At 41.8% G+C, this 18,826-nt stretch overlaps 1 protein-coding gene across 1 annotated transcript in view; it reads left to right on the top strand.

Annotated features, from left to right (window-relative positions):
* sdk2b (sidekick cell adhesion molecule 2b) overlaps positions 1-18,826 on the top strand; it is a gene marked incomplete at its 3' end in the record, with an annotated part of 102,176 nt that overhangs the window by 33,265 nt on the left and 50,085 nt on the right. Inside the window, exons 4-11 of the mRNA XM_079260372.1 lie at positions 3,119-3,252; positions 11,763-11,874; positions 11,978-12,168; positions 13,257-13,340; positions 13,441-13,635; positions 16,933-17,049; positions 17,379-17,546; positions 17,986-18,088. Coding sequence (XP_079116498.1) covers positions 3,119-3,252; positions 11,763-11,874; positions 11,978-12,168; positions 13,257-13,340; positions 13,441-13,635; positions 16,933-17,049; positions 17,379-17,546; positions 17,986-18,088 — 1,104 coding nt within the window. The remainder of the gene's footprint in view (positions 1-3,118; positions 3,253-11,762; positions 11,875-11,977; positions 12,169-13,256; positions 13,341-13,440; positions 13,636-16,932; positions 17,050-17,378; positions 17,547-17,985; positions 18,089-18,826) is intronic.

The raw sequence follows: 18,826 nt of genomic DNA, 5'->3' as shown, positions 1-18,826 counted from the left end.
CATGTAAAGCCATTCAGGATAATTGGCTTCCTTTTATTTTCTTCCAGCATCATGTGGTCTTTGATCCCCGAGGCCCAGCAAGCTCTGGGAGCAGTTAGATCTGCTGAACAAGCTGTGTAGCAAAGTTTTGTGCGACCCCCACTGCACTAGCACTGATTACAGCCTGAGAGCGAGAAGCTCAGTGGGGGAACACATTAAAATCAACCAGCAAGGGGAAAAAATTGCCTCCTGCTCCCAATAAGCGATGAAATCTGAATTTGCTGTGGATAATATTAGTTGAAACTTTGCTTGGTTGCTGTTAGGATTGGGTTATTAAGTTTTGAATGGTCTTTTGGGAAAAGAAAAAAAAACAGTGAGAGCTCAAGAGGTCAAATTTCTGTTACTGTGTATCCCACTGCGCGGTTGCTGATTAACTGATCTTCAAACGGTAAAATGTTAAAGAGGAAACATTACTTTTAACATCATAAGCAGGAATGCTGTGTTAGTTTACTTTTATGCAGCTTTTAGAGTGAACGGAGCTGCACTGAATCAGCTTGTATTGTCCACAGTGAATTTAAAGAGAGGTCCAGTCATGCAAGTTTCACAGCTTTATGAATACTTTAACTCCTCAAACCTTCTCCCAGCAATCGCCAACCTTTCAGCAGCTTCTTCATAGACTGATATTTTTAAAAGGAAACTATGCCCACAATATGTAACGAATTAATTAGTGAAGTATTTACAGGAACATTTCCTCAACTGATTTAATTAAGAAATGTCTGCTAAAAGGAATGGCAGATGTCTGAGTGACTATGGAAAACTCTTCATTTGACTGTACAAGATCATCAAGATTTAATTGACTGTAGCTTGTGTTACACTGGTAGAAAGAAAGTCTAATTCTGGATGTAAATAATACACCATCTGAGAAAATCTGAATATGAAAAAGGGTTTATTCTTTATTGGAATAATCTTACTTACCACACCTAAAAATGTTTAGTGTGCTACATAATGCTGAAGCTAAACATTTTAGCATAATCATCTCAGTCCAAAACTTTAATATTTTCAGTCTGTGATCAGAACTGTAAAAGGAACAGCCTCTAAGTCAGCCCAAGGATCTCCCAGAACGTAGTGTTATGGAGGAAAATCACATCCTGTCAGCAGGTGCTCAAACTTTATCCCATTGTTTGGTATCTCAAAGAGCCAAGGCCGCCTTGTCTAGGCTATGGCTACTAGCTCTATCATACATTTTTGTTTAATTAACTTCATGCCAAAAAAGTTAAGGCCAGATTGCATCAACATTTAAGAATGTTCTGGAGGAGTCACCCGGGATTCATTCCGCTCCTTGGACACTTCCTTTTTTCCTGTGTCCCTGAAGAGATTCATAATTCATAGCTGTGTGTCCAGGATGTCACTGTTCCACCAAGCTAGCATAAAATATTTACCCCAGATCATAAGCTGTCACCGTTGAGGACTGCCTGCTCCGTTAGAACGTTTGAGGCTCAGCAGGTGGAAAGAATCCCAAATGAACAGTGACTGGGGCTACTTTTTTCATTTTTTTGTCATTTGAAAATCAATCATTGTGAAGCTACGTCTCATATCGTAATGCTAACAGCACAGCTAGCTAGCTACTGTATTGCTGTTTTAGGCGTTTCAAAAGCTGTTGCATCCTTGCAGCTACATTTAGCCTTTTAAATAGTTCTGTAGATGTTTTAAGTAGCAACTTTTTGCCTCTTTTTAAAAATGTATTTATTTATTTTTTCTTTCTTAGTCTTTGAGGAGAATGGGTTTTCTGACACTGCTCACCAGCATATAAAGGTTACATTGCAACTCATAAGCTAAAATTACCAAAACGGGGGAGGAATTTTTTTAAGATCAAGAGGGGGTGAAGCCATCAGCAGCAGAGACTGTAATCAATATCAATATCTCTCAGGTTATTTTTTGACAAGAATGAGTTATTCTTATTGTTCAGCACTTTGGTCAGTACTAACTGTAAAAGTGCTTTATGAATAAAGTTGGCTTGGGGCCTGAAAAAGATTCAGCACTAATAATAGCTCTGGAGACATTACAGGAAGCATCAAAGAGAAAATTCAGTCCGACAGTACAGCAGGTAGGTGGTAAACAGAAATGTATGATTTCCTTTACTGCAGTGAATCCTGAACTCCCCCAGTGAAAAAGATTTTTACTTTGGTGACTGTTGTAATGAGTTCTTTTCCTGAAACTGTATTAGTTTAGTAGTTTGGTGTCTTTTAAGGCAGATAACCAAATATCACTTCAACAAATGATCACATCCAGTATTTGGTGGAAAAGATAGACAGGGTAAAAGGAAAATCATAACAGTGCACAGATGGATAAGATGTGTGGAGGACAGCACCCAGTTGGAATGCGGTATTAGATTGGCGACCAGGCACAGATAATAAGAAAATATTGATTGTTCAGAGAGCTGTAACATCAGGCAGCGGGGTGAAGGATTTCTTCCTCACCTGCTGCTATGTTTGACAAGGGAGAGTCAAAGGGAGAGCTTGAAAAGACAACAATAAATTTGGTGTTCATGGGACACCTGATGGAAAAAAAACGGTTGAGCGCTCCTTTATTCAGGTATCATTTCAGCAACCGATAATTAGGACACTATCTCATCAAAAGTGGTCCGCTGCCAAAAGAAAGATTCCAGGAAGTACAGAGCTTCAAATAGCCAATTAAAAGCTCTGGCTTATTAAGCTACAAGACCATATTTGAGAAAGGAGTAAATGTCAATATTTCTGCCTTGCCCAGTCAGCACTTACACATTGTTTACACAATGTAAATCGATGAGACTAATGCTGCTTGAACAGTGTAATTAAAATGGTAAAATGTTTGATGTCTCTTTCAGCGATGAGATCAACTGTGGACACAAATAAACTTCAAACATATTTAGCTCCAATTAGAGATTGTAACCTCTGAAGGAGCTAAATGCCTTCATTTTTTCCCAGAGAACTTTTCTGAGGGCTCTCTCATCTCTTGGTGTTTTTATTTTTAGTTTCACATGAATATTCGGAAGCATCAAAGATTTCTCTCCCCAAAGTAATTATGATAATCCCACAATCATTACATCATTTTATAAACAGTGCATTCACCTTGTTTTGTGTTTTATTTTTTTCCTCTTCAGTGCAATTACTCTGGACAACACACTGGTCATTTTATCCACTGTGGCACCGGACGCTGGGCGCTATTACGTGCAGGCAGTGAATGACAAGAATGGAGAGAACAAGACCAGCCAGCCCATCACTTTGTCAGTAGAGAGTGAGTACCCACACTGACGCTCAATCTGCAGTCCTATGTCAGACCATGAATGCAACGTGTACCTGACATAATGACTTGCATGTAAACATAAGTCATATGATCAACTCAGGGGATGTTTTCAGTAGTTAAATAGTTAAAATGACCTGTGAATTGTTTGTAGTTTAACATTGTAGTACATTAAAGCTCTAAGCTGTACTTGGTAGCTGACTTATAAGATAACTTCTTTCTAAATAAAGACAAATGTTTTAATTTTTTTCTACCTCCTGTCTGAACATAAGCAGCACTTTTAAAAATGCAAAACATTTGGATTGCTTGATATAAAGTCATTTGCACACATTACTTTGAAATTTTAAGGCTGTACTGCAAAGTAATTATGTGTTCTTTTTCTTATGCTGATTTTGCACAGCAGAATGTCTTGAAACAACACAAAAAGCTCTCATTAATGTCACAACATAAGGTAGTCCATCCATCCATCCATTCTCAGCTGCTTAACTGGGGTCGGGTTGAGGGGGCAGCAGCCTAAGCAGGGAAGCCCAGACTTCCCTCTCCCCAGCCACAGATGCCAACCCTGGGGGGTTCCCAAGGTGTTCCCAGGCCAGCCGAGAGATATAATCCCTCCAGCATGTCCTGGGTCTTTCCCAGAGTCTCTTCCCACAGGGACGTGCCCGGAACATCACACCAACGAGGGGTCCAGGATACATCCTGACCAGATGTCCGAGCCACCTCAACTGGCTCCTCTCATTGCAAAGGAGCAGCAGATGACTTAGCTTCTCACCCTATCTCTAATGGAAAGCCCGGCCACCCTGCGGATGAAACTCATTTCAGCTGCCTGTATGCGAGATCTTGTTCTTTCAGTCACGACCCACAGCTCAGGACCATAGGTGAGAGTAGGAGCGTAGATTGACTGGTAAATCAAGAGTTTTGCCTTCTGGCTCAGCTCCTTGTTCACTACAAAAGATCAGTGCAGAGTCAACATTACTGCAGATGTCACACAAATCTGCCTGTTGATCTCACACTACATCCTTCCCTCACTCGTGAACAAGAGCCAAAGATATTAAAACTCCTCCCCTTGAGGCAGGACCTCACTCCTGACCCGGAGAGGGCAATCCACCCTATTCTGGCTGAGGGCAATGGTCTCAGATTTGGAGGTGCTGATTCACATCCCATCCGCTTCACTCTCAGTTAAGAATTGCTCAAGCGAGAGTTGGACCAGATGATGCCAACAGGGCCACGTCATCCACAAAAAGCAAAGACCAAATCCTGAGGCTACCAAACCAGATCCCCTTAACACCTCGGCTGCACCTAGAAATTATTTCCATATAAATTATGAACAGAATCTGTGATTAAGGGCAACCTTGGTGGAGTCCAACTCTCACTAGAAATGAATCCGACTTAATGCCGGAAGTGCAGACCAAGCTTGGACACCTGTCGTACCCCATACTCCCGGAGTACCTCCCACAGGAGTCCCCGGGGGACACGGTCGGATGCCTTCTCCAAGTCCACAAAGCACATGTAGACTGGTTGGGCAAACTCCCATGCCCCCTCCAGGACCTCAGAGAGGGTAGAGAGCTGGTCCACTTTTCCGTGACCTCGATGAAAACTGCACTGCTCCTCCTCAATCCAAGATTCGACTACCTCATGGACCCTCCTTTCCAGAACCCCTGAATAGACTTTTCCAAGGAGACTGAAGAGTGTGATCCCTCTGTAGTTGGAGCACATCCTCCGGTCCCCCTTCTTGAAAAGGGGGACGACCACCTCAGTCTGCCAGTCCAGAGACACTGTCCTCGATGTCCATGCGATGCTGCAGAGACTTGTCAGCCAGGACAGCCCCACAGCATCCAGAGCCTTAAGGAACTCAGGGCGGATCTCATCAACCCCCGGGGCCTTGCTACCAAGGAGCTTTTTAACCACCTCAGCGACCTCAGCCCCAGAGACAGGAGAGTCCACCCCCGAGTCCCCTAGCTCTGCTTCCTCATCGGAAGTTGTGCTGGTAGGATTGAGCAGGTCTTCGAAGTATTCTCTCCACCAATCCACAGTGTCCTGAGTTGAGGTCAGAAGCGCCACAGTTTTTGAAGCCGCATCCCGGTTAGCCTGTTGCCACCTATCAGCTGCCACCACAGTCTCAGAGGCCAAGAAGGCCCAATAGTACTCCTCCTTCAGCTTGACAGCATTCCTCAATGTCGGTGTCCACCAACGAGTTCTGAGATTACCGCCACGACAGGCACAAATGACCTTATGGCCACAGCTCTGGCTGCCCGCCTCACCAACGGAACACAGCCCATTCGGATTCAATATCCCCCGCCTCACTCAGGACATCATTGAAGCTCTGCTGAAGGTGGTAGTTGAAACTCGCTCTGACAGGGGACTCTGGCAGATGTTCCCAGCAGACCCTCCCTTGTTCTGCTGGAGGACATCAATGCTCAAGTGGGCAATGACAGTGAGACCTGGAGGAGTGATTGGGAGGCATAGTCGCCCCCCTCGTCCTCAAATGATGTTTTGTTGTTGGACTTCTGTGCTCATCATGGATTGTCCATAACGAACACTATGTTCAAGCATATGAGTGTTCATATGTACACCTGGCATCAGGCCTTCCTGGGCCGCAACTCGATTATTGACTTTGTAATTGTATCGTTGGAGCTGCGGCCACATGCCTTGCACTCTCAGGTAAGGGGGGGGGGGGGGGGGGGGGTGGCTGTCAACTGATCACCACCTGGTGATGAGTTGGGTCATTGTGGGGGAGGAAGCCAGTCAGGCCTGGCAGGCCCAACTTAAGATAGTTTTAACTGTAAATAGTGGCAACAAGTGAAGAAAACAAATGACAGTGAATTCCTGTTGGTTATTTTTATACAACAAATGCAATTTGTTGATTCTGTTTTTAAACAGAACACTACTTGTGATTTAGCTGGCTGTTTATAGACACTCTGAGGTATTTATTAAAAGGGTTGCAGGACTCACTTTTAGATATAGTATGGGGATGTTGAGCCACAGTAGGGGAATTCAGCTGAGGCATTTGGGGCATCTGATTAGGATGCCTCCTGGTGCCTGCCTTTAGAGGTTTGACAGCCACGTCCATCAGGAACGAGACCCTGGTCCAGACCCAGAACATGCTGGAGGGGATTATATGTCCCTTCTGGCTGGAATGCCTCAGGATCCACCAGTAGAGCTAGAAAGTGTTGCTGGGGAGGGGAATGTTGGGGTTTCTCTCCTGGACCTGACCTTGGATAGACAGATAAAAATGGATGGTTGTTTGCTGTCAGATCTACTTTCTAAAGCTGTGTGCTTTCAAAGAGTTTGCAGTTTCTTTTCATACCATGAGAGCTGCCTGATCAGTTGTTGGCGATTGTCCGCAACGCAGTGGTGTGCCACTATGCTAAAAGGAGGACGTTGCTGTCAACATCAAGATTTAAATACCTGCTGAAATAATCAACATTCAGCCAAAATCCAGTCGGTTTGCCAACCTTTAAATAAAATAACCAGTTTGCTTTGTTTTTTCCTCCCTTTTTCCATTCTTCTAACACATATTCAGTATGAGTGTGAAAGCTTCCATAGAAATTCTATACTTTTAACCCTGTAAAAGCATACAAATCACTGTTTCTTAACAGTTTTCTTTAACTAAGGGCACTCTTAAGAGACTGTATGTGTGTAACACTCGGTGAAGCTCCTAAAATCAAGAAAGGAAACCTTAAATGTCACACACGATAAAACTCACTGTGCTTTGTGAAACTGCAACCTTCACATAAAGCTTCAAATGCATGAATACTTGAAATATTTATGAAAAATGCACCTTTCGGCGAGGTTAGGAAAGATTCGATAAAACCGATCACACTCAATAATTTGACACTTACGAAACTTAAAATGGGCTGCACGGTGGCATGGTGGATAGCACTGTGGCCTCACAGCAAGAAGGTCGCTGGTTTGGTCTGTGGCTTTTCTGTGTGGAGTTTGCATGTTTTCCCCGTGTATGCGTCGGTTATCTCTGGGTACTCCGGCTTCCTCCCACATGCATGTCCAAAGACATGCATGTTAGGTTAATTGGTTACTCTAAATTGCCCAAAGGAATGAATGTGAGTGGTTGTTTGTCTCTGTGTGGCCCTGCGATAGACTGGCGAGCTGTTCAGGGTGTACCCTGCCTGTCGCCCAAAGACTGCTAGGATAGGTTCCAGCTTCCCCACAACCCTGAATTGACTTAAGCGGTTAGGAAGATAAATGAATGAATGATAACTTAAAATGAAATCATTCAGAGTTTTTGTTTTTTTGGTTTGTTTTTTGTTTTTTATCTAATTTTATCGATTTATACCTTCAGGTGATAAGTCAAGCTGCATATGGGCCAACAAATAAATGGCTTCTGTTCAGCAGTAACCGTGTTGACAGCGGTGTTGGCATAATCAGTCATAAGATACAACTAATTTAAGGTGATTTACTCTGTTAAGATCTCTTTTCTCTTGTCTATTTCTAGACTGTAGATTAAGTGAGATGAAATTAGTTTGTGTGTTTACTGTGTTGAAGCATTTTATGTGTTCAATATACCTTTAATAGTATTGATAATATTGTTTCAGTTGCTCTTTATCCAGAAGGAGGAAGTAATAAAGTCTGGCATTTCATCTTTGACTAAAAATGCTATTAAAGTCCTATAAATCATTTCTTAGGATCCAATCTTTGTGATTAAAATTGATTTAAAACTATTCACATATTGCTTTGCATTGCACACACACATTAAGACAAAGTTGAAAACAGATTATTGTAGTGCCAAAGTCTTTTTTCTTTTTAATATTCACCAACATCTTTAGATTCTAAAGTGAAATAACCTGATACAAAAGCCAAACCTGTTCAGCAGGACTGAGCCAGACAGATAGAAATAAACAGGAAAACCTAACCGACAATATCTTATAACATGGTAGACTAGAGCTCATTATGGAAGTGTGTGAGGAGGGTGAGGGTAAGATATTAAAGTTGACAACTTAAGGGAGCAGAAATAGCCTGTGGCACATGTTGAGTTGATTATACAAGTGCTGGAACACACACATGCATACGCACACAAGTTGAGATTATAGAGAGAGCCTGGCGGGAGGCTGTTGCTCTGCAGGTCTGATGGAAACATGCCCTGTATTAACATTAACATGCCACACATGCTCAACATACACGCAGGCTGCTGGGAGAGTTGTGTGTGTTTGAGTGAGGGCTGGCATTTCACCATATGAGCGCGTGTGACTGTCAGTATCTACAACAGCAGCTACTCCTGCAGCAACGTCTCCGACGCTGCATTTCCCAGGAGCATCCCTAGCTCTGAAAGTACTCACCCAAGACTTGGAAACCACCCAGGACGATGGAAACATCGCGAGGACTACTGTTGTTCATGTTACAGATTCATAACAAGGTCAAGGCTTTAGATGTTTGTCTTACATGGACTCTTTTCTCACAGATTTGTAAGTGTTTATGCTCTCTTAAGTAATTTCTACATATCAGGCTCATTTCTTATGAACACTGGAGAAAGTTGACTCTTGTAACAGAGAAGTATACAGTGGCATTTTTAATGTCCAGTTAAGTGACCAAATATGATTTTTTTTTTTTTTTTTTGTTTGCCCACTAAAGGGTTAAAGAGGATCAATTTCTGTTGCTCAAAGAAGAATCTAGCAAGAGCCAATAAATAACACCAATGTCGGAAAGTGTTGCAGCTTTTGTAGCCAACATGTCCGTTCTGGTTTGATGGATCTTCTTCCTGCAAAAAAGCTTCTAGCACTTGTAGAGGTGTGGACGTTGTCAAATTTTGATTTGGCCACAGATTCTGGACACTCCGTGCTTCTCGTGTTGTAGTCCGTTTTGATTTTTTTTTTTCTTGAGATTAAGTCTTTTTTTTTTTTTTTTTTAAATAATCTGTTTTCTTTTTTTTTTTTTAACTCACAGCAAGATCATTTGATAAAGACTTTGCTGGTTTTTAAGGGCACATTCACATCAGGATAGTCCGCTAGTTTCGGCCTGATTGGGGACCCGGCTCAGATCTAAGGGGGTTGTATCCATGCAGACTGGGATTGCATTCATGTTGCACTTTGATCAAGCAAGCCAAACCATTAGAATAATATATACCCATTCTCACCAAAGGCTGCACTAGTATTTAGCAAAAGAGAGGACACGACTCATGTGAAGAAGAAAACTGTTTCCTCCCCTTGCAACCATGGAGACGAAACTATCTCTGTTGTGGGATTTTTATTTTGTTTTATGCAAGTATACTGCAGAAATACACTTCAACAATGGACTCATATGAACAACAGACAAGGCAGAGGACTCTTAACCCAAACATTATGTATTTACCCACAATGCAACACTACACCAAATGCAGAACGTGACTATTTTTGTAGTCCACTTCCTGTAATTGGTACGCTTGAAATGGACCGAGACCTGTGTCTGTAGCCAGACCGAGTCTGCTTCTTTGTTCCGAATCAGAATTTGTTTGGCACATTAAGAATTCCCCAAACAGCAGACTTTCCACACAAATGGACTGGGATTTAAATAAAAAAGGCTGATGTGAATTTGCCCTAAATGAATCCATTCTTTCTAAAGGCCTTTGCAAACCTACTCTGAAAATCCCATTTGAATCATTTGCATGGTAATATTTTTTATCGAGTCCATGTCTAATCAGTAATGAAATTCTTTCCAGCAATTTTGCTACTTTTATTTTTTCAAACAGAGGTAGATTTTTCTTAATATTTGCATCCAACAGACATATAATTGACCAGTCAGCGAAGGGGCGTTGACTAATAGATCACCGGGTGCAAACTATGCAGGTATGACTTTGCTGCTCTTTTCAACTTTGTATCATCATGGTCGAGAGAAGTAATAGTAAAGATGTCCCATCAACATGCTCAATTCCATCCTGAAGTGGTCCTGTTCCAGCTTCAGATCCTGGATTCAACAGTCAAACTCTCCAAGTTCTCCGGTCTTTTCTTATGCGGGTTCAGTGCACTGCTGTTGTGGCTTGATGTGGAATCCATCTTGCGAGTTTCTTTTAGAATTTTATCATTTATTTACAACTTTGCATCACACTTGGTGTGCATAGACAGAAATGTTGATATTTTACCACCAAATTCTTTGCAATTTCATGTCTCTTAAGCTTTAAATCTCTCATATGCCTCCGGTGGCAGCATAAGTCCGCAACATGATTGCACCACTCCTGTGCTTCCCAACTGTATCATAAAACTTTAAACTGATTAGTACTCAGAGTTTTGTTTTGTTTTGTAATATACCCAGCTTGTTAAGATGTCAATAAAAGAATTTATGAGGATGCTGAAAATGATTCTTCTTTTAAGGTTATACTTGAACAAAAGAAAACTGCCCAACTCCACTTCAGTCTGTTAAATCACTGTGAATACTTGATATATGCATGTTTGCTGTTTGAGCAACCCTGCCAGAACACCCCCATCAGCTACACCTCCAGTCTTCCTGTCAATGACCATTTCTTCCATCACAAACTGGAGAAACAATCTTGGAAAAATCATTGCTGTCTTCATACACTGTTCTCTCGCTTTGTGGGAATAAAAAACTTTTTTTTTCATTGTTTGGCAGCTGCTAAGTGGTGCCTGTGACTACAGATTGTTGGGAAAGCTTTGAGGTGTATTTAAAAAGCTTTGGAATTTTGCATCCTCTGACCTGTCCTTAAGATGACCGTGAACAACCACAGAGGCCATTTGACATCTGAGACCTGTCAGGGTTTGAATCAAAAAGAAATGAACAGTTTTTTTTAACTTTAACATTTAACTGCACGCACATTTTTTAGTACTTGCAGAGAGCTTCAGGTGACGAGCAGTCAATCATTGGCCCCGTGTCAGGTGTGTGTTTGTTTATGTGTGCACACCAAGGCATGCGCATTACCGAGATTGTTGAGACTGAGTCATGACAGCCCCTGTAGCTTCATCTGACATGTGCAGCCACAAGCTCACTCCCAGGGCATGATTGGATTGACAGATCAGTGCGAGTTTATCACAGACTTGACACTTCTGAAGCAGCACACACACATGCAATGTTTTCCCCGCTATGGGCTGAGCCTGATGCCCTGAAAAAGCACACACGCACACTTGCTGTGTAGGTTGGTACATGCAGTGCAAGTTTAAGATATGAAAATGCAGGTGTGCGGACACACATACACACATGTGCAACAGGGTATTTGCAGACTTAAGCTTTATGGTGGGCGAAGAGGATTTTCACTTCCCTGTTTGTGGTTCTGCAGAAGGTAACTTGTTATACACAGTCAGTGCACTGTCTCATCCTACTGGACCCATCCCGCTCAGATGCAGTGTGTGCACTGGTCAGTTTCAATATTTCACATCAATGGGCACCCACAGAGAGCAGTGAGTGGAAAAAAAATTTATAGTTGTCTAAAAACCCCACAGAATCAGCCAGCAGACTCCCAAAGCTGTCTGTCAATTACATTTAATTTCATCAATGATTCAGGCTCATTGCTTTCAACTCAACATGTCCATGTCTATATTTTTATTTTTTCCTCTCTTTGGTGTGTCTAGACGTTGGAGGGCCAGCAGATCCCATTGCCCCCACCATTATCATTCCTCCCAGGAACACCAGCGTGGTCACAGGAACCTCAGAGGTCACGATGGAGTGTGTGGCCAACGCCAGGTAAAAATCATACCACTGCAGGGTCATTGGGGAATAGAATGACCCATGATAAGACAGGGTGAGGACGGTTGTGACAAATGCTAGTGTGTCCTTGCGTTTGTAGACCTCTTATCAAGCTGAGTATCTCATGGCGTAAGAATGGCGTGATTGTGACCAGCGGCCTGAGCGACTTCAACCGCAGACTGACCATCCTCAGTCCTCTGGTGAGCGACGCCGGCTACTACGAATGCGAAGCCATTCTCCGCAGCAGCAGCGTGCCGTCAGTTAGTGCGGGCGCTTACCTGCACGTACTCGGTAAGTCCCCGTTTATTCTCACCAGCGCAAGCAGCACCACAGTCATCATCTTCCCTTATACGTCCATAATTATGGGTGACAATATCTCCTAATTAAACCTGCTACCGCTACGCTTTCACACCAATTCACACTTATACATGTTATGACAAAACCTATTTAAAAAGAGAGAAAATCGCCATTACCAAACAGCCATGATGGGGTTTGTCACTCATATAAAAGTGTTAAACAAACACAAGCAACATGGAAGGCATTCTGACCCTCTCATCTCCCAAGCACAAAAAAGTAGACTGGACTTTTGCAGAATGTGTTTTTGTCTGAATCCACTTCTTTCCATTTCTTCCTGCAAGACTTGCAGCACTTGATTGCGTCCTTCTTCTGCATTTCGGTCCTGTGCCTCAGAATAGTTTGTGAAGTTTGAAGACATTACGATATGCACGAGGCAAAGACGGAATGATTCCATTTGCTTTTGTTTGTGTTTTCACATCAGCATTAAAGCGTGAATGAAAAATCCATTTCCACGTTTCGGCGCATACATCAGGCACATCTGTGGGGGTAAACTTAGCATTTAGGCTTGCAAGTTCAAAGAAATAAGATGGATTGAAATGGATGTAAATATTTCTCGTCTCACTACGTGACGCTGTGAAGTCGTGAGCCAGTAACTGGAAAGCGTTATTGATTTAAAAGGGAGAAAACTAATGGTTGGCCTCAAGAAACAGTTTAATAGCATTGCTTGAGTCACTTTCATTCCATCGCACTGAAACACTTTGATGTCTTCAAGGTTGTGATGTGACTCAAAGCACAAGGTAGGGTGAACCTTTCCCTTGATACTGCTAACTGAGTCGACTCTCTCCCTCTCCCCTTGACTCAGAGAAATAGCCTGCATTAAAAACCGTTTTTTAATCAAACTGTATGATCTTACAATTCAACAACTTTGATGCAGTGTCATGCTTTGCCTGCACTGTCAGTGATGATTTTAGCTCACATGGTGGAAGTTTCTGTTTTATTTGAATACTTTCTGAACTGTTTCAGATTTGCTTTTTTTTATTTTAAATCATTTTTCTTTTTTCTTTCCCTTTTCAATATGTTAGAACCACCACAGTTCATAAAGGAACCGGAGAAGCACATCACAGCTGAGATGGAGAAGGTGGTGGACATTCCCTGCCAGGCTCGGGGTGAGTGGTCTGTGTAGATAAATTATGTCAGGACAGGTGTGTTTGACAATAAGAGTATTTATCAGAAACAATCTGATGAACCTTCACGTACCCTCTGCAGGAGTTCCCCAGCCGGACATTGTGTGGTACAAGGATGCACTGCCCATTGATCCAGTGAAGACGCCCAGGTATAGGGTGCTGGTGGGGGGAAGCTTGCAGGTCAACGGCCTTCTTCCTGATGACACCGGCATGTTTCAGTGCTTTGCCAGGAATTTGGCAGGAGAAGTTCAGACCAACACGTACCTGGCTGTTACCAGTGAGTACTCCAGCAGCTACTGAGAACTGATTCCCACAGATAATTACTGCTGTTAAAGACGGGACCATCTGTTTGGCTTGAAATCAGCATCACCCTTTTTATATCTTACAACCCCATGTTGAAATCCCCGCTTAAAGGCCTATTTTTCAGATTCAGGGATGAAACTGTGTCATGTCTTTGCAAAAATGGAAAAATTTTCCTTGACAAAGGGAGGAGTGTAGCAGATTTAATGCTTTGAATGGATTTCTTCCGAGTTCCTCAAATATAACATTGACAACAGTTGTGACATCTTAGCTCACTTAGTCATAATTTACCAGAATTCATAGAAATTTAGGAGCACAAACACAATTTCAGTATTTTATTAGATTTTTTTTTTTTTGTGTGTGTGTGTGTTTTTGTTTGTCTTTATGTCTGTGGACAGCTAGTTAGCACTGGAAACTTCCCAATCCAAAAGAGGTTTCTTTTTAATTATCAGTATCTGAGACAGGACAAACAATTAACTTCTGATAACTGTTGTTTAATGTTTGCAGTGAGCGGTAGGTTCAGTCTGCAGTGATTAGCACAGTGTTAATTAGCATATAAATACTGAGACGAAACACCAAAGTTGATCTACAAACAACATGACAGACATTTTTCTGGCATCAATAAATCAGTTATAATACAATAATGTCACAGAACTAGTGGTAGACGGGGGGATGATGAGAGCAAGCAGCAGTAGCATGCTCCCAGAGACGCGTGTAAAGATTACTAATGTGTCATTGGGGAATGAGACGGCTGTAAGAGCTGAACGAGAAGAGCTGACTTCCGTTGGGGCTGAAACAAGCTGAAACCCTTTGTCCTGTTTTCCAGCTATGCTGAGAATCCATCTGGGCAGATGCAGGACTTATATTTGATGGAACAATCATATATGATGACAGCCTAAAACAGGGGTGTTCAGCTCCGGTCCTCAAGGGCCACAATCCTGCAGGTTTTCCATGTATCCCTGCTCCAACACAGCTGATTCAAATGAACTCTGTGCAGAAATTCATTGGCTAAAATATTAATGTTAACTAGATGTGTCAGAAAAGGGATACATAAAAAACCTGTTGGACATCGGCCCTCGAGGACCAACTTTGGACCCCCCCAGTCTAGGATTACACTATGATGAGAAAGACTGTGGGAGAGCAGGTGCAGAGTTGGGAAATGAAAGCAATGTTTGATTAAAACATTGTAATTTTTGTAACAATAGCTGCAAAAACATTTGGCTTTTAGGGAAACACTGAATAAAATGTATCTTTCTAACACGGAAACATTAATTGTTATTAAGTTAGAGAAAGCTAGAAGCTCAGAGTGATGCGAAGTGCAGAGCAGTTTGGGAGCAGTGACTTTTCTAAGGGAACCAAGACAAATATTTCAAAGGAGCCGCAGCTGCTGGTCTGTAAGTTTAAGCTTTTAGTCTGAAAAGGTAATGTTGAGTTTAATGTCATCACGACACTATGTGTTGCATTCACTGTCTTTCTGGAATATAACCTTTTAAGATCATAGCTTTTATCAAGATTTTATTTGAGGTACTTCTTTTCTACATGGCCCAGTTTAACTTTCAAAATGTTATATGTAATCTGGATTTTTCTACAATTTTTCCTTTAATTGGTTTTTATTTAGTTAATATTGTTGTCGTCATTTATATTTCCAAATGATTGCTGCTTGTAGAATGGTTAAAAAACTAACAAAACAAAAACATTGATGTTAACCATTTCATATTCATGTTTAAAATATAAACACACATCTACAAACTGTTGTTTTATTTTTTTTTTTTTATCAGCTGACACCCCGTCTTGAATGACAAGGATCAGTGTAAGGGACAAAATGATAAAAATAATAGTTACTATGAATAAAATCATTTACTAACCAGGATACTGTATTTGTTGAAACCTAAATGTTCGAAAATGATCGTATTTTGGATTTAGGGTTAAAGTTATTCATACAGTTATGATTGTTAGGGTTATATTAAGGAGCTTGGTGCCAAATGAACGTGATCTGTGAGACAGCAAGGGTAGCAGGTATTTTAAACCACAAGTTTGGTTTGAAGTACGTTTTTTTCCATTGGTGTGCGGATCAGATTAGCTGCCTTGATGTCTCCTTAGGTGGAATAAATATGATCTTTTTACATAAGCTTGAAACACTTGAAGGGAAGAAAACATTTTAAGCATTTGAGCAATAGAATTTTATTTGTGTAAATCCTCTCAATCCATGTGAGCTTGTGCATCTTTTAGTGTCCATGTGAGCTAACGTTTGAATCATATTAGTAGTTTAAAGTAGTTTTTGCTGTAATGTTACACAGTATGGCAGTCAGACATTCGGGGTAGATTTATTCTCCGTTAAACAAGTTCAAATCTTCAAATTGCTTTATGTTCTTATGCAAACTAAAAGATATTCTGCTTGTAGCAAATAAGAGAATATATTCAAAACTATGCAAAATGCATGTTTCTGCCGCCTCACTCTTATCTGAAATAATTGTGAATTTGTAGATTTTTTTTTCTCCTTTTTTTTTTTTTTTTTATCAGAGCTTTTGTCACTGCTGGAATTAGAAAATCAGTGGTAATTTCTCTCTCGCTGTGCATCTTTTCTGCAACTTTCTGACATGTAATTTTCTTCACTGTGTCTCAGTTCCTGCTGCCTTCCCTCCATGACGCACCTTGTTATCAGAATTCATAATATTCTGTCTCACTAAATCATCCCCTCTATCCATATTTTTTTTTTCCTCCTTGACATCGCCGCCTCTCTTTCTCTTTCTCCTCTATCCACATCTCATCACTTTCCTCTTTCACAACTCAGACATGTTCCCTGCTTCCTCTGCGTCCTGAGATCCACTCTGCTCCTCTGACAAACTCCTCGCTCCTCCGTTCTGCTGGGAGTGATACAGTTTCCTGTCATCCTGTAAAAAGCGTTTGATTTATGGCATATCACAAATTGGGATTTTAGTTACCTGTATAAGGCTTCTCTTCCCATCTATGCTTCTCTCAGTCATTTTCTCTCCTCCTTTCCATATATTTGCCTTTCCTCAGCGTATTTAAATGAAAAAAAAAAAAAAGAAACCTGGCAGGTACCAGATGTGGCTCCAAGGTGAAGGCTGTGTCAATCCTTTTAGAATTAGTGGGACAAAGCGCCGGGTAAACGCTGAGATGCAGCAGGCGGGTGCTTACAGGAAATGCGTTTGAAGTGCGGCTTTACCTCAGATAGTTTTCCTCTCGCCCCTTTAACCCTCTACTGTACTGAGCTCTGTTTATGCTCTGTGTTCTTACGTTTTGTCTCCTCTAGGCATCGCGCCGAATATCACAGCTGGACCCTCCGACAGCACCGTGATCGACGGGATGTCAGTCATCCTGCACTGCGAGACCTCTGGAGCTCCAAGACCAGCTATAACCTGGCAGAAAGGTCCGGGCTGCACGCATGCTCGTGTGCACACGCACACTTGCAGGGATTAGTCCGTTATCCATTACACAGGGGACCGTAGTTTGCCGTGGCTTAACAAATAAAGCCTGATTAGATTCCTTCACCAGGATTTACCCTGTGCCAGGCTTTTCATGTTGCATTCCAATAGCAGATCAGGAGAACACTCCTGTTTATCACAAGCCAGCTTTCTCTATTTTTGTATCCCTGAATGCCAAATTCCCCCCCTCTCTCATTCCGTTTGGCCCTTTTCTCTGTTGACACATCTTCCCTCTCATTAGTTTCTTTTTCTTCTGCCTGTTTGCATAATAAAGGTGAACGTGTTCTGGCCAGCGGTTCCGTGCAGCTGCCCAGGTTCACTCTGCTGGAGTCAGGGAGTCTGCTCATCTCCCCCTCACATATCTCTGATGCCGGGACCTACACCTGCATGGCAAGCAACTCCAGGGGCATCGACGAGGCGTCAGCTGACCTCATTGTTTGGGGTAAGTGTCCAAGGGTGAGATAGACAACACCTTCTGCATCTTTTTTTTTTTTTTTTTTTTTTTTTTTTTTATACCTCTGAGCATGCTCAGTGTGTTGCAATGCAAAGGAAGCATGTAAGCTGTCATTCCTGGATGCTGAGAAGCAGGAACGTTCACAGCAGCAGAGGTTTGACAAGCAGGACTGTTAGGAAACAGTGCTCTGCTGTATAAAACACACTCAGTTCCTCCAGACACAAAGCACTCTTCTGCGCACATTTGGAGTAATCACTCAGGTGTTTTCTCCAACAAACCATCATGAAGTAAAACCCAATCCAGCAGCGTGTCATTTCAACAGAAATGAGTTTTTCTGAAATTCATTTGCCTTTTTTCCCTGCTATTGTTCATTTGAGGAAGCCCGTTTTGTTGGCTGTTCCCTCAAGTCTTTCTTTTCTTGCCACAGCTCGCACTCGGATTACGACCCCCCCACAGGACCAGAGCGTTATCAAAGGAACTAAAGCCATTATGACTTGTGGAGTCCAACACGACCCCAGTGTAATTATCAGGTAAGGGCTCGCTAACACACCCTTCTGGACCAGATCTGATACACAGGCCCAATCAGAGCTGGGTACATTATAACACCTTCTATGAAGTGTTTTTGGTTTCCACAGAAAGAAAACTACAACAGTAAACATCTCTTCTAATAAATAGTCTGTACCTCCCTCTTGTGTACTGCAAACTCTCGCAGAGGACCGAAGTGCACCGAGGAAGTTTATTTACTCGGATCAAAATGTTCGTCTCGTTTTGCCTGCAAAATGTTATTTTATCATCACCAGCATGAATCTATAAACACCGTGGTAAACATCAGTTTGTGTTTTGAATATTCTTTGCAACGCAACGAGCGTTTTTTTTTTGTTTTTTTTCAGGCTAACCAGTGTTTATTAACAGCTAAACAGAAAATATGCACTAAGCTCAAGCGCTATCTACGGACACCAGATGACAAAATCAAAACACATTTATAAGCATAAGTAGTGTTTAGAATTTAAGATGAAAACTATGATTCTAAATGCCAAACAAGTTAGCACAAAATATAAGAAAATACTGTTCGTTGGATTAATTCTGCTCTATAATAAAACCGACTGGTTGTGTTCTACGTTCCTGAAAAGCCTGATTAGTCATCTATACAACATGGCGTAACTTGTAAGGATGCTGCTCCTGGGGATTTAGCAACACAACTAAACTAAAAAAATATAGGTGCTGAAAACTGTTGTAATGTTCTGCTGGTGATAGTCTATTGTTTTGAG

This window comes from Telmatherina bonti (genome assembly GCF_933228915.1).
Source record: "Telmatherina bonti genome assembly, chromosome: 21".
NCBI lineage: Eukaryota > Metazoa > Chordata > Actinopteri > Atheriniformes > Telmatherinidae > Telmatherina > Telmatherina bonti.
This window is presented reverse-complemented; position numbering and strand designations above follow the sequence as displayed.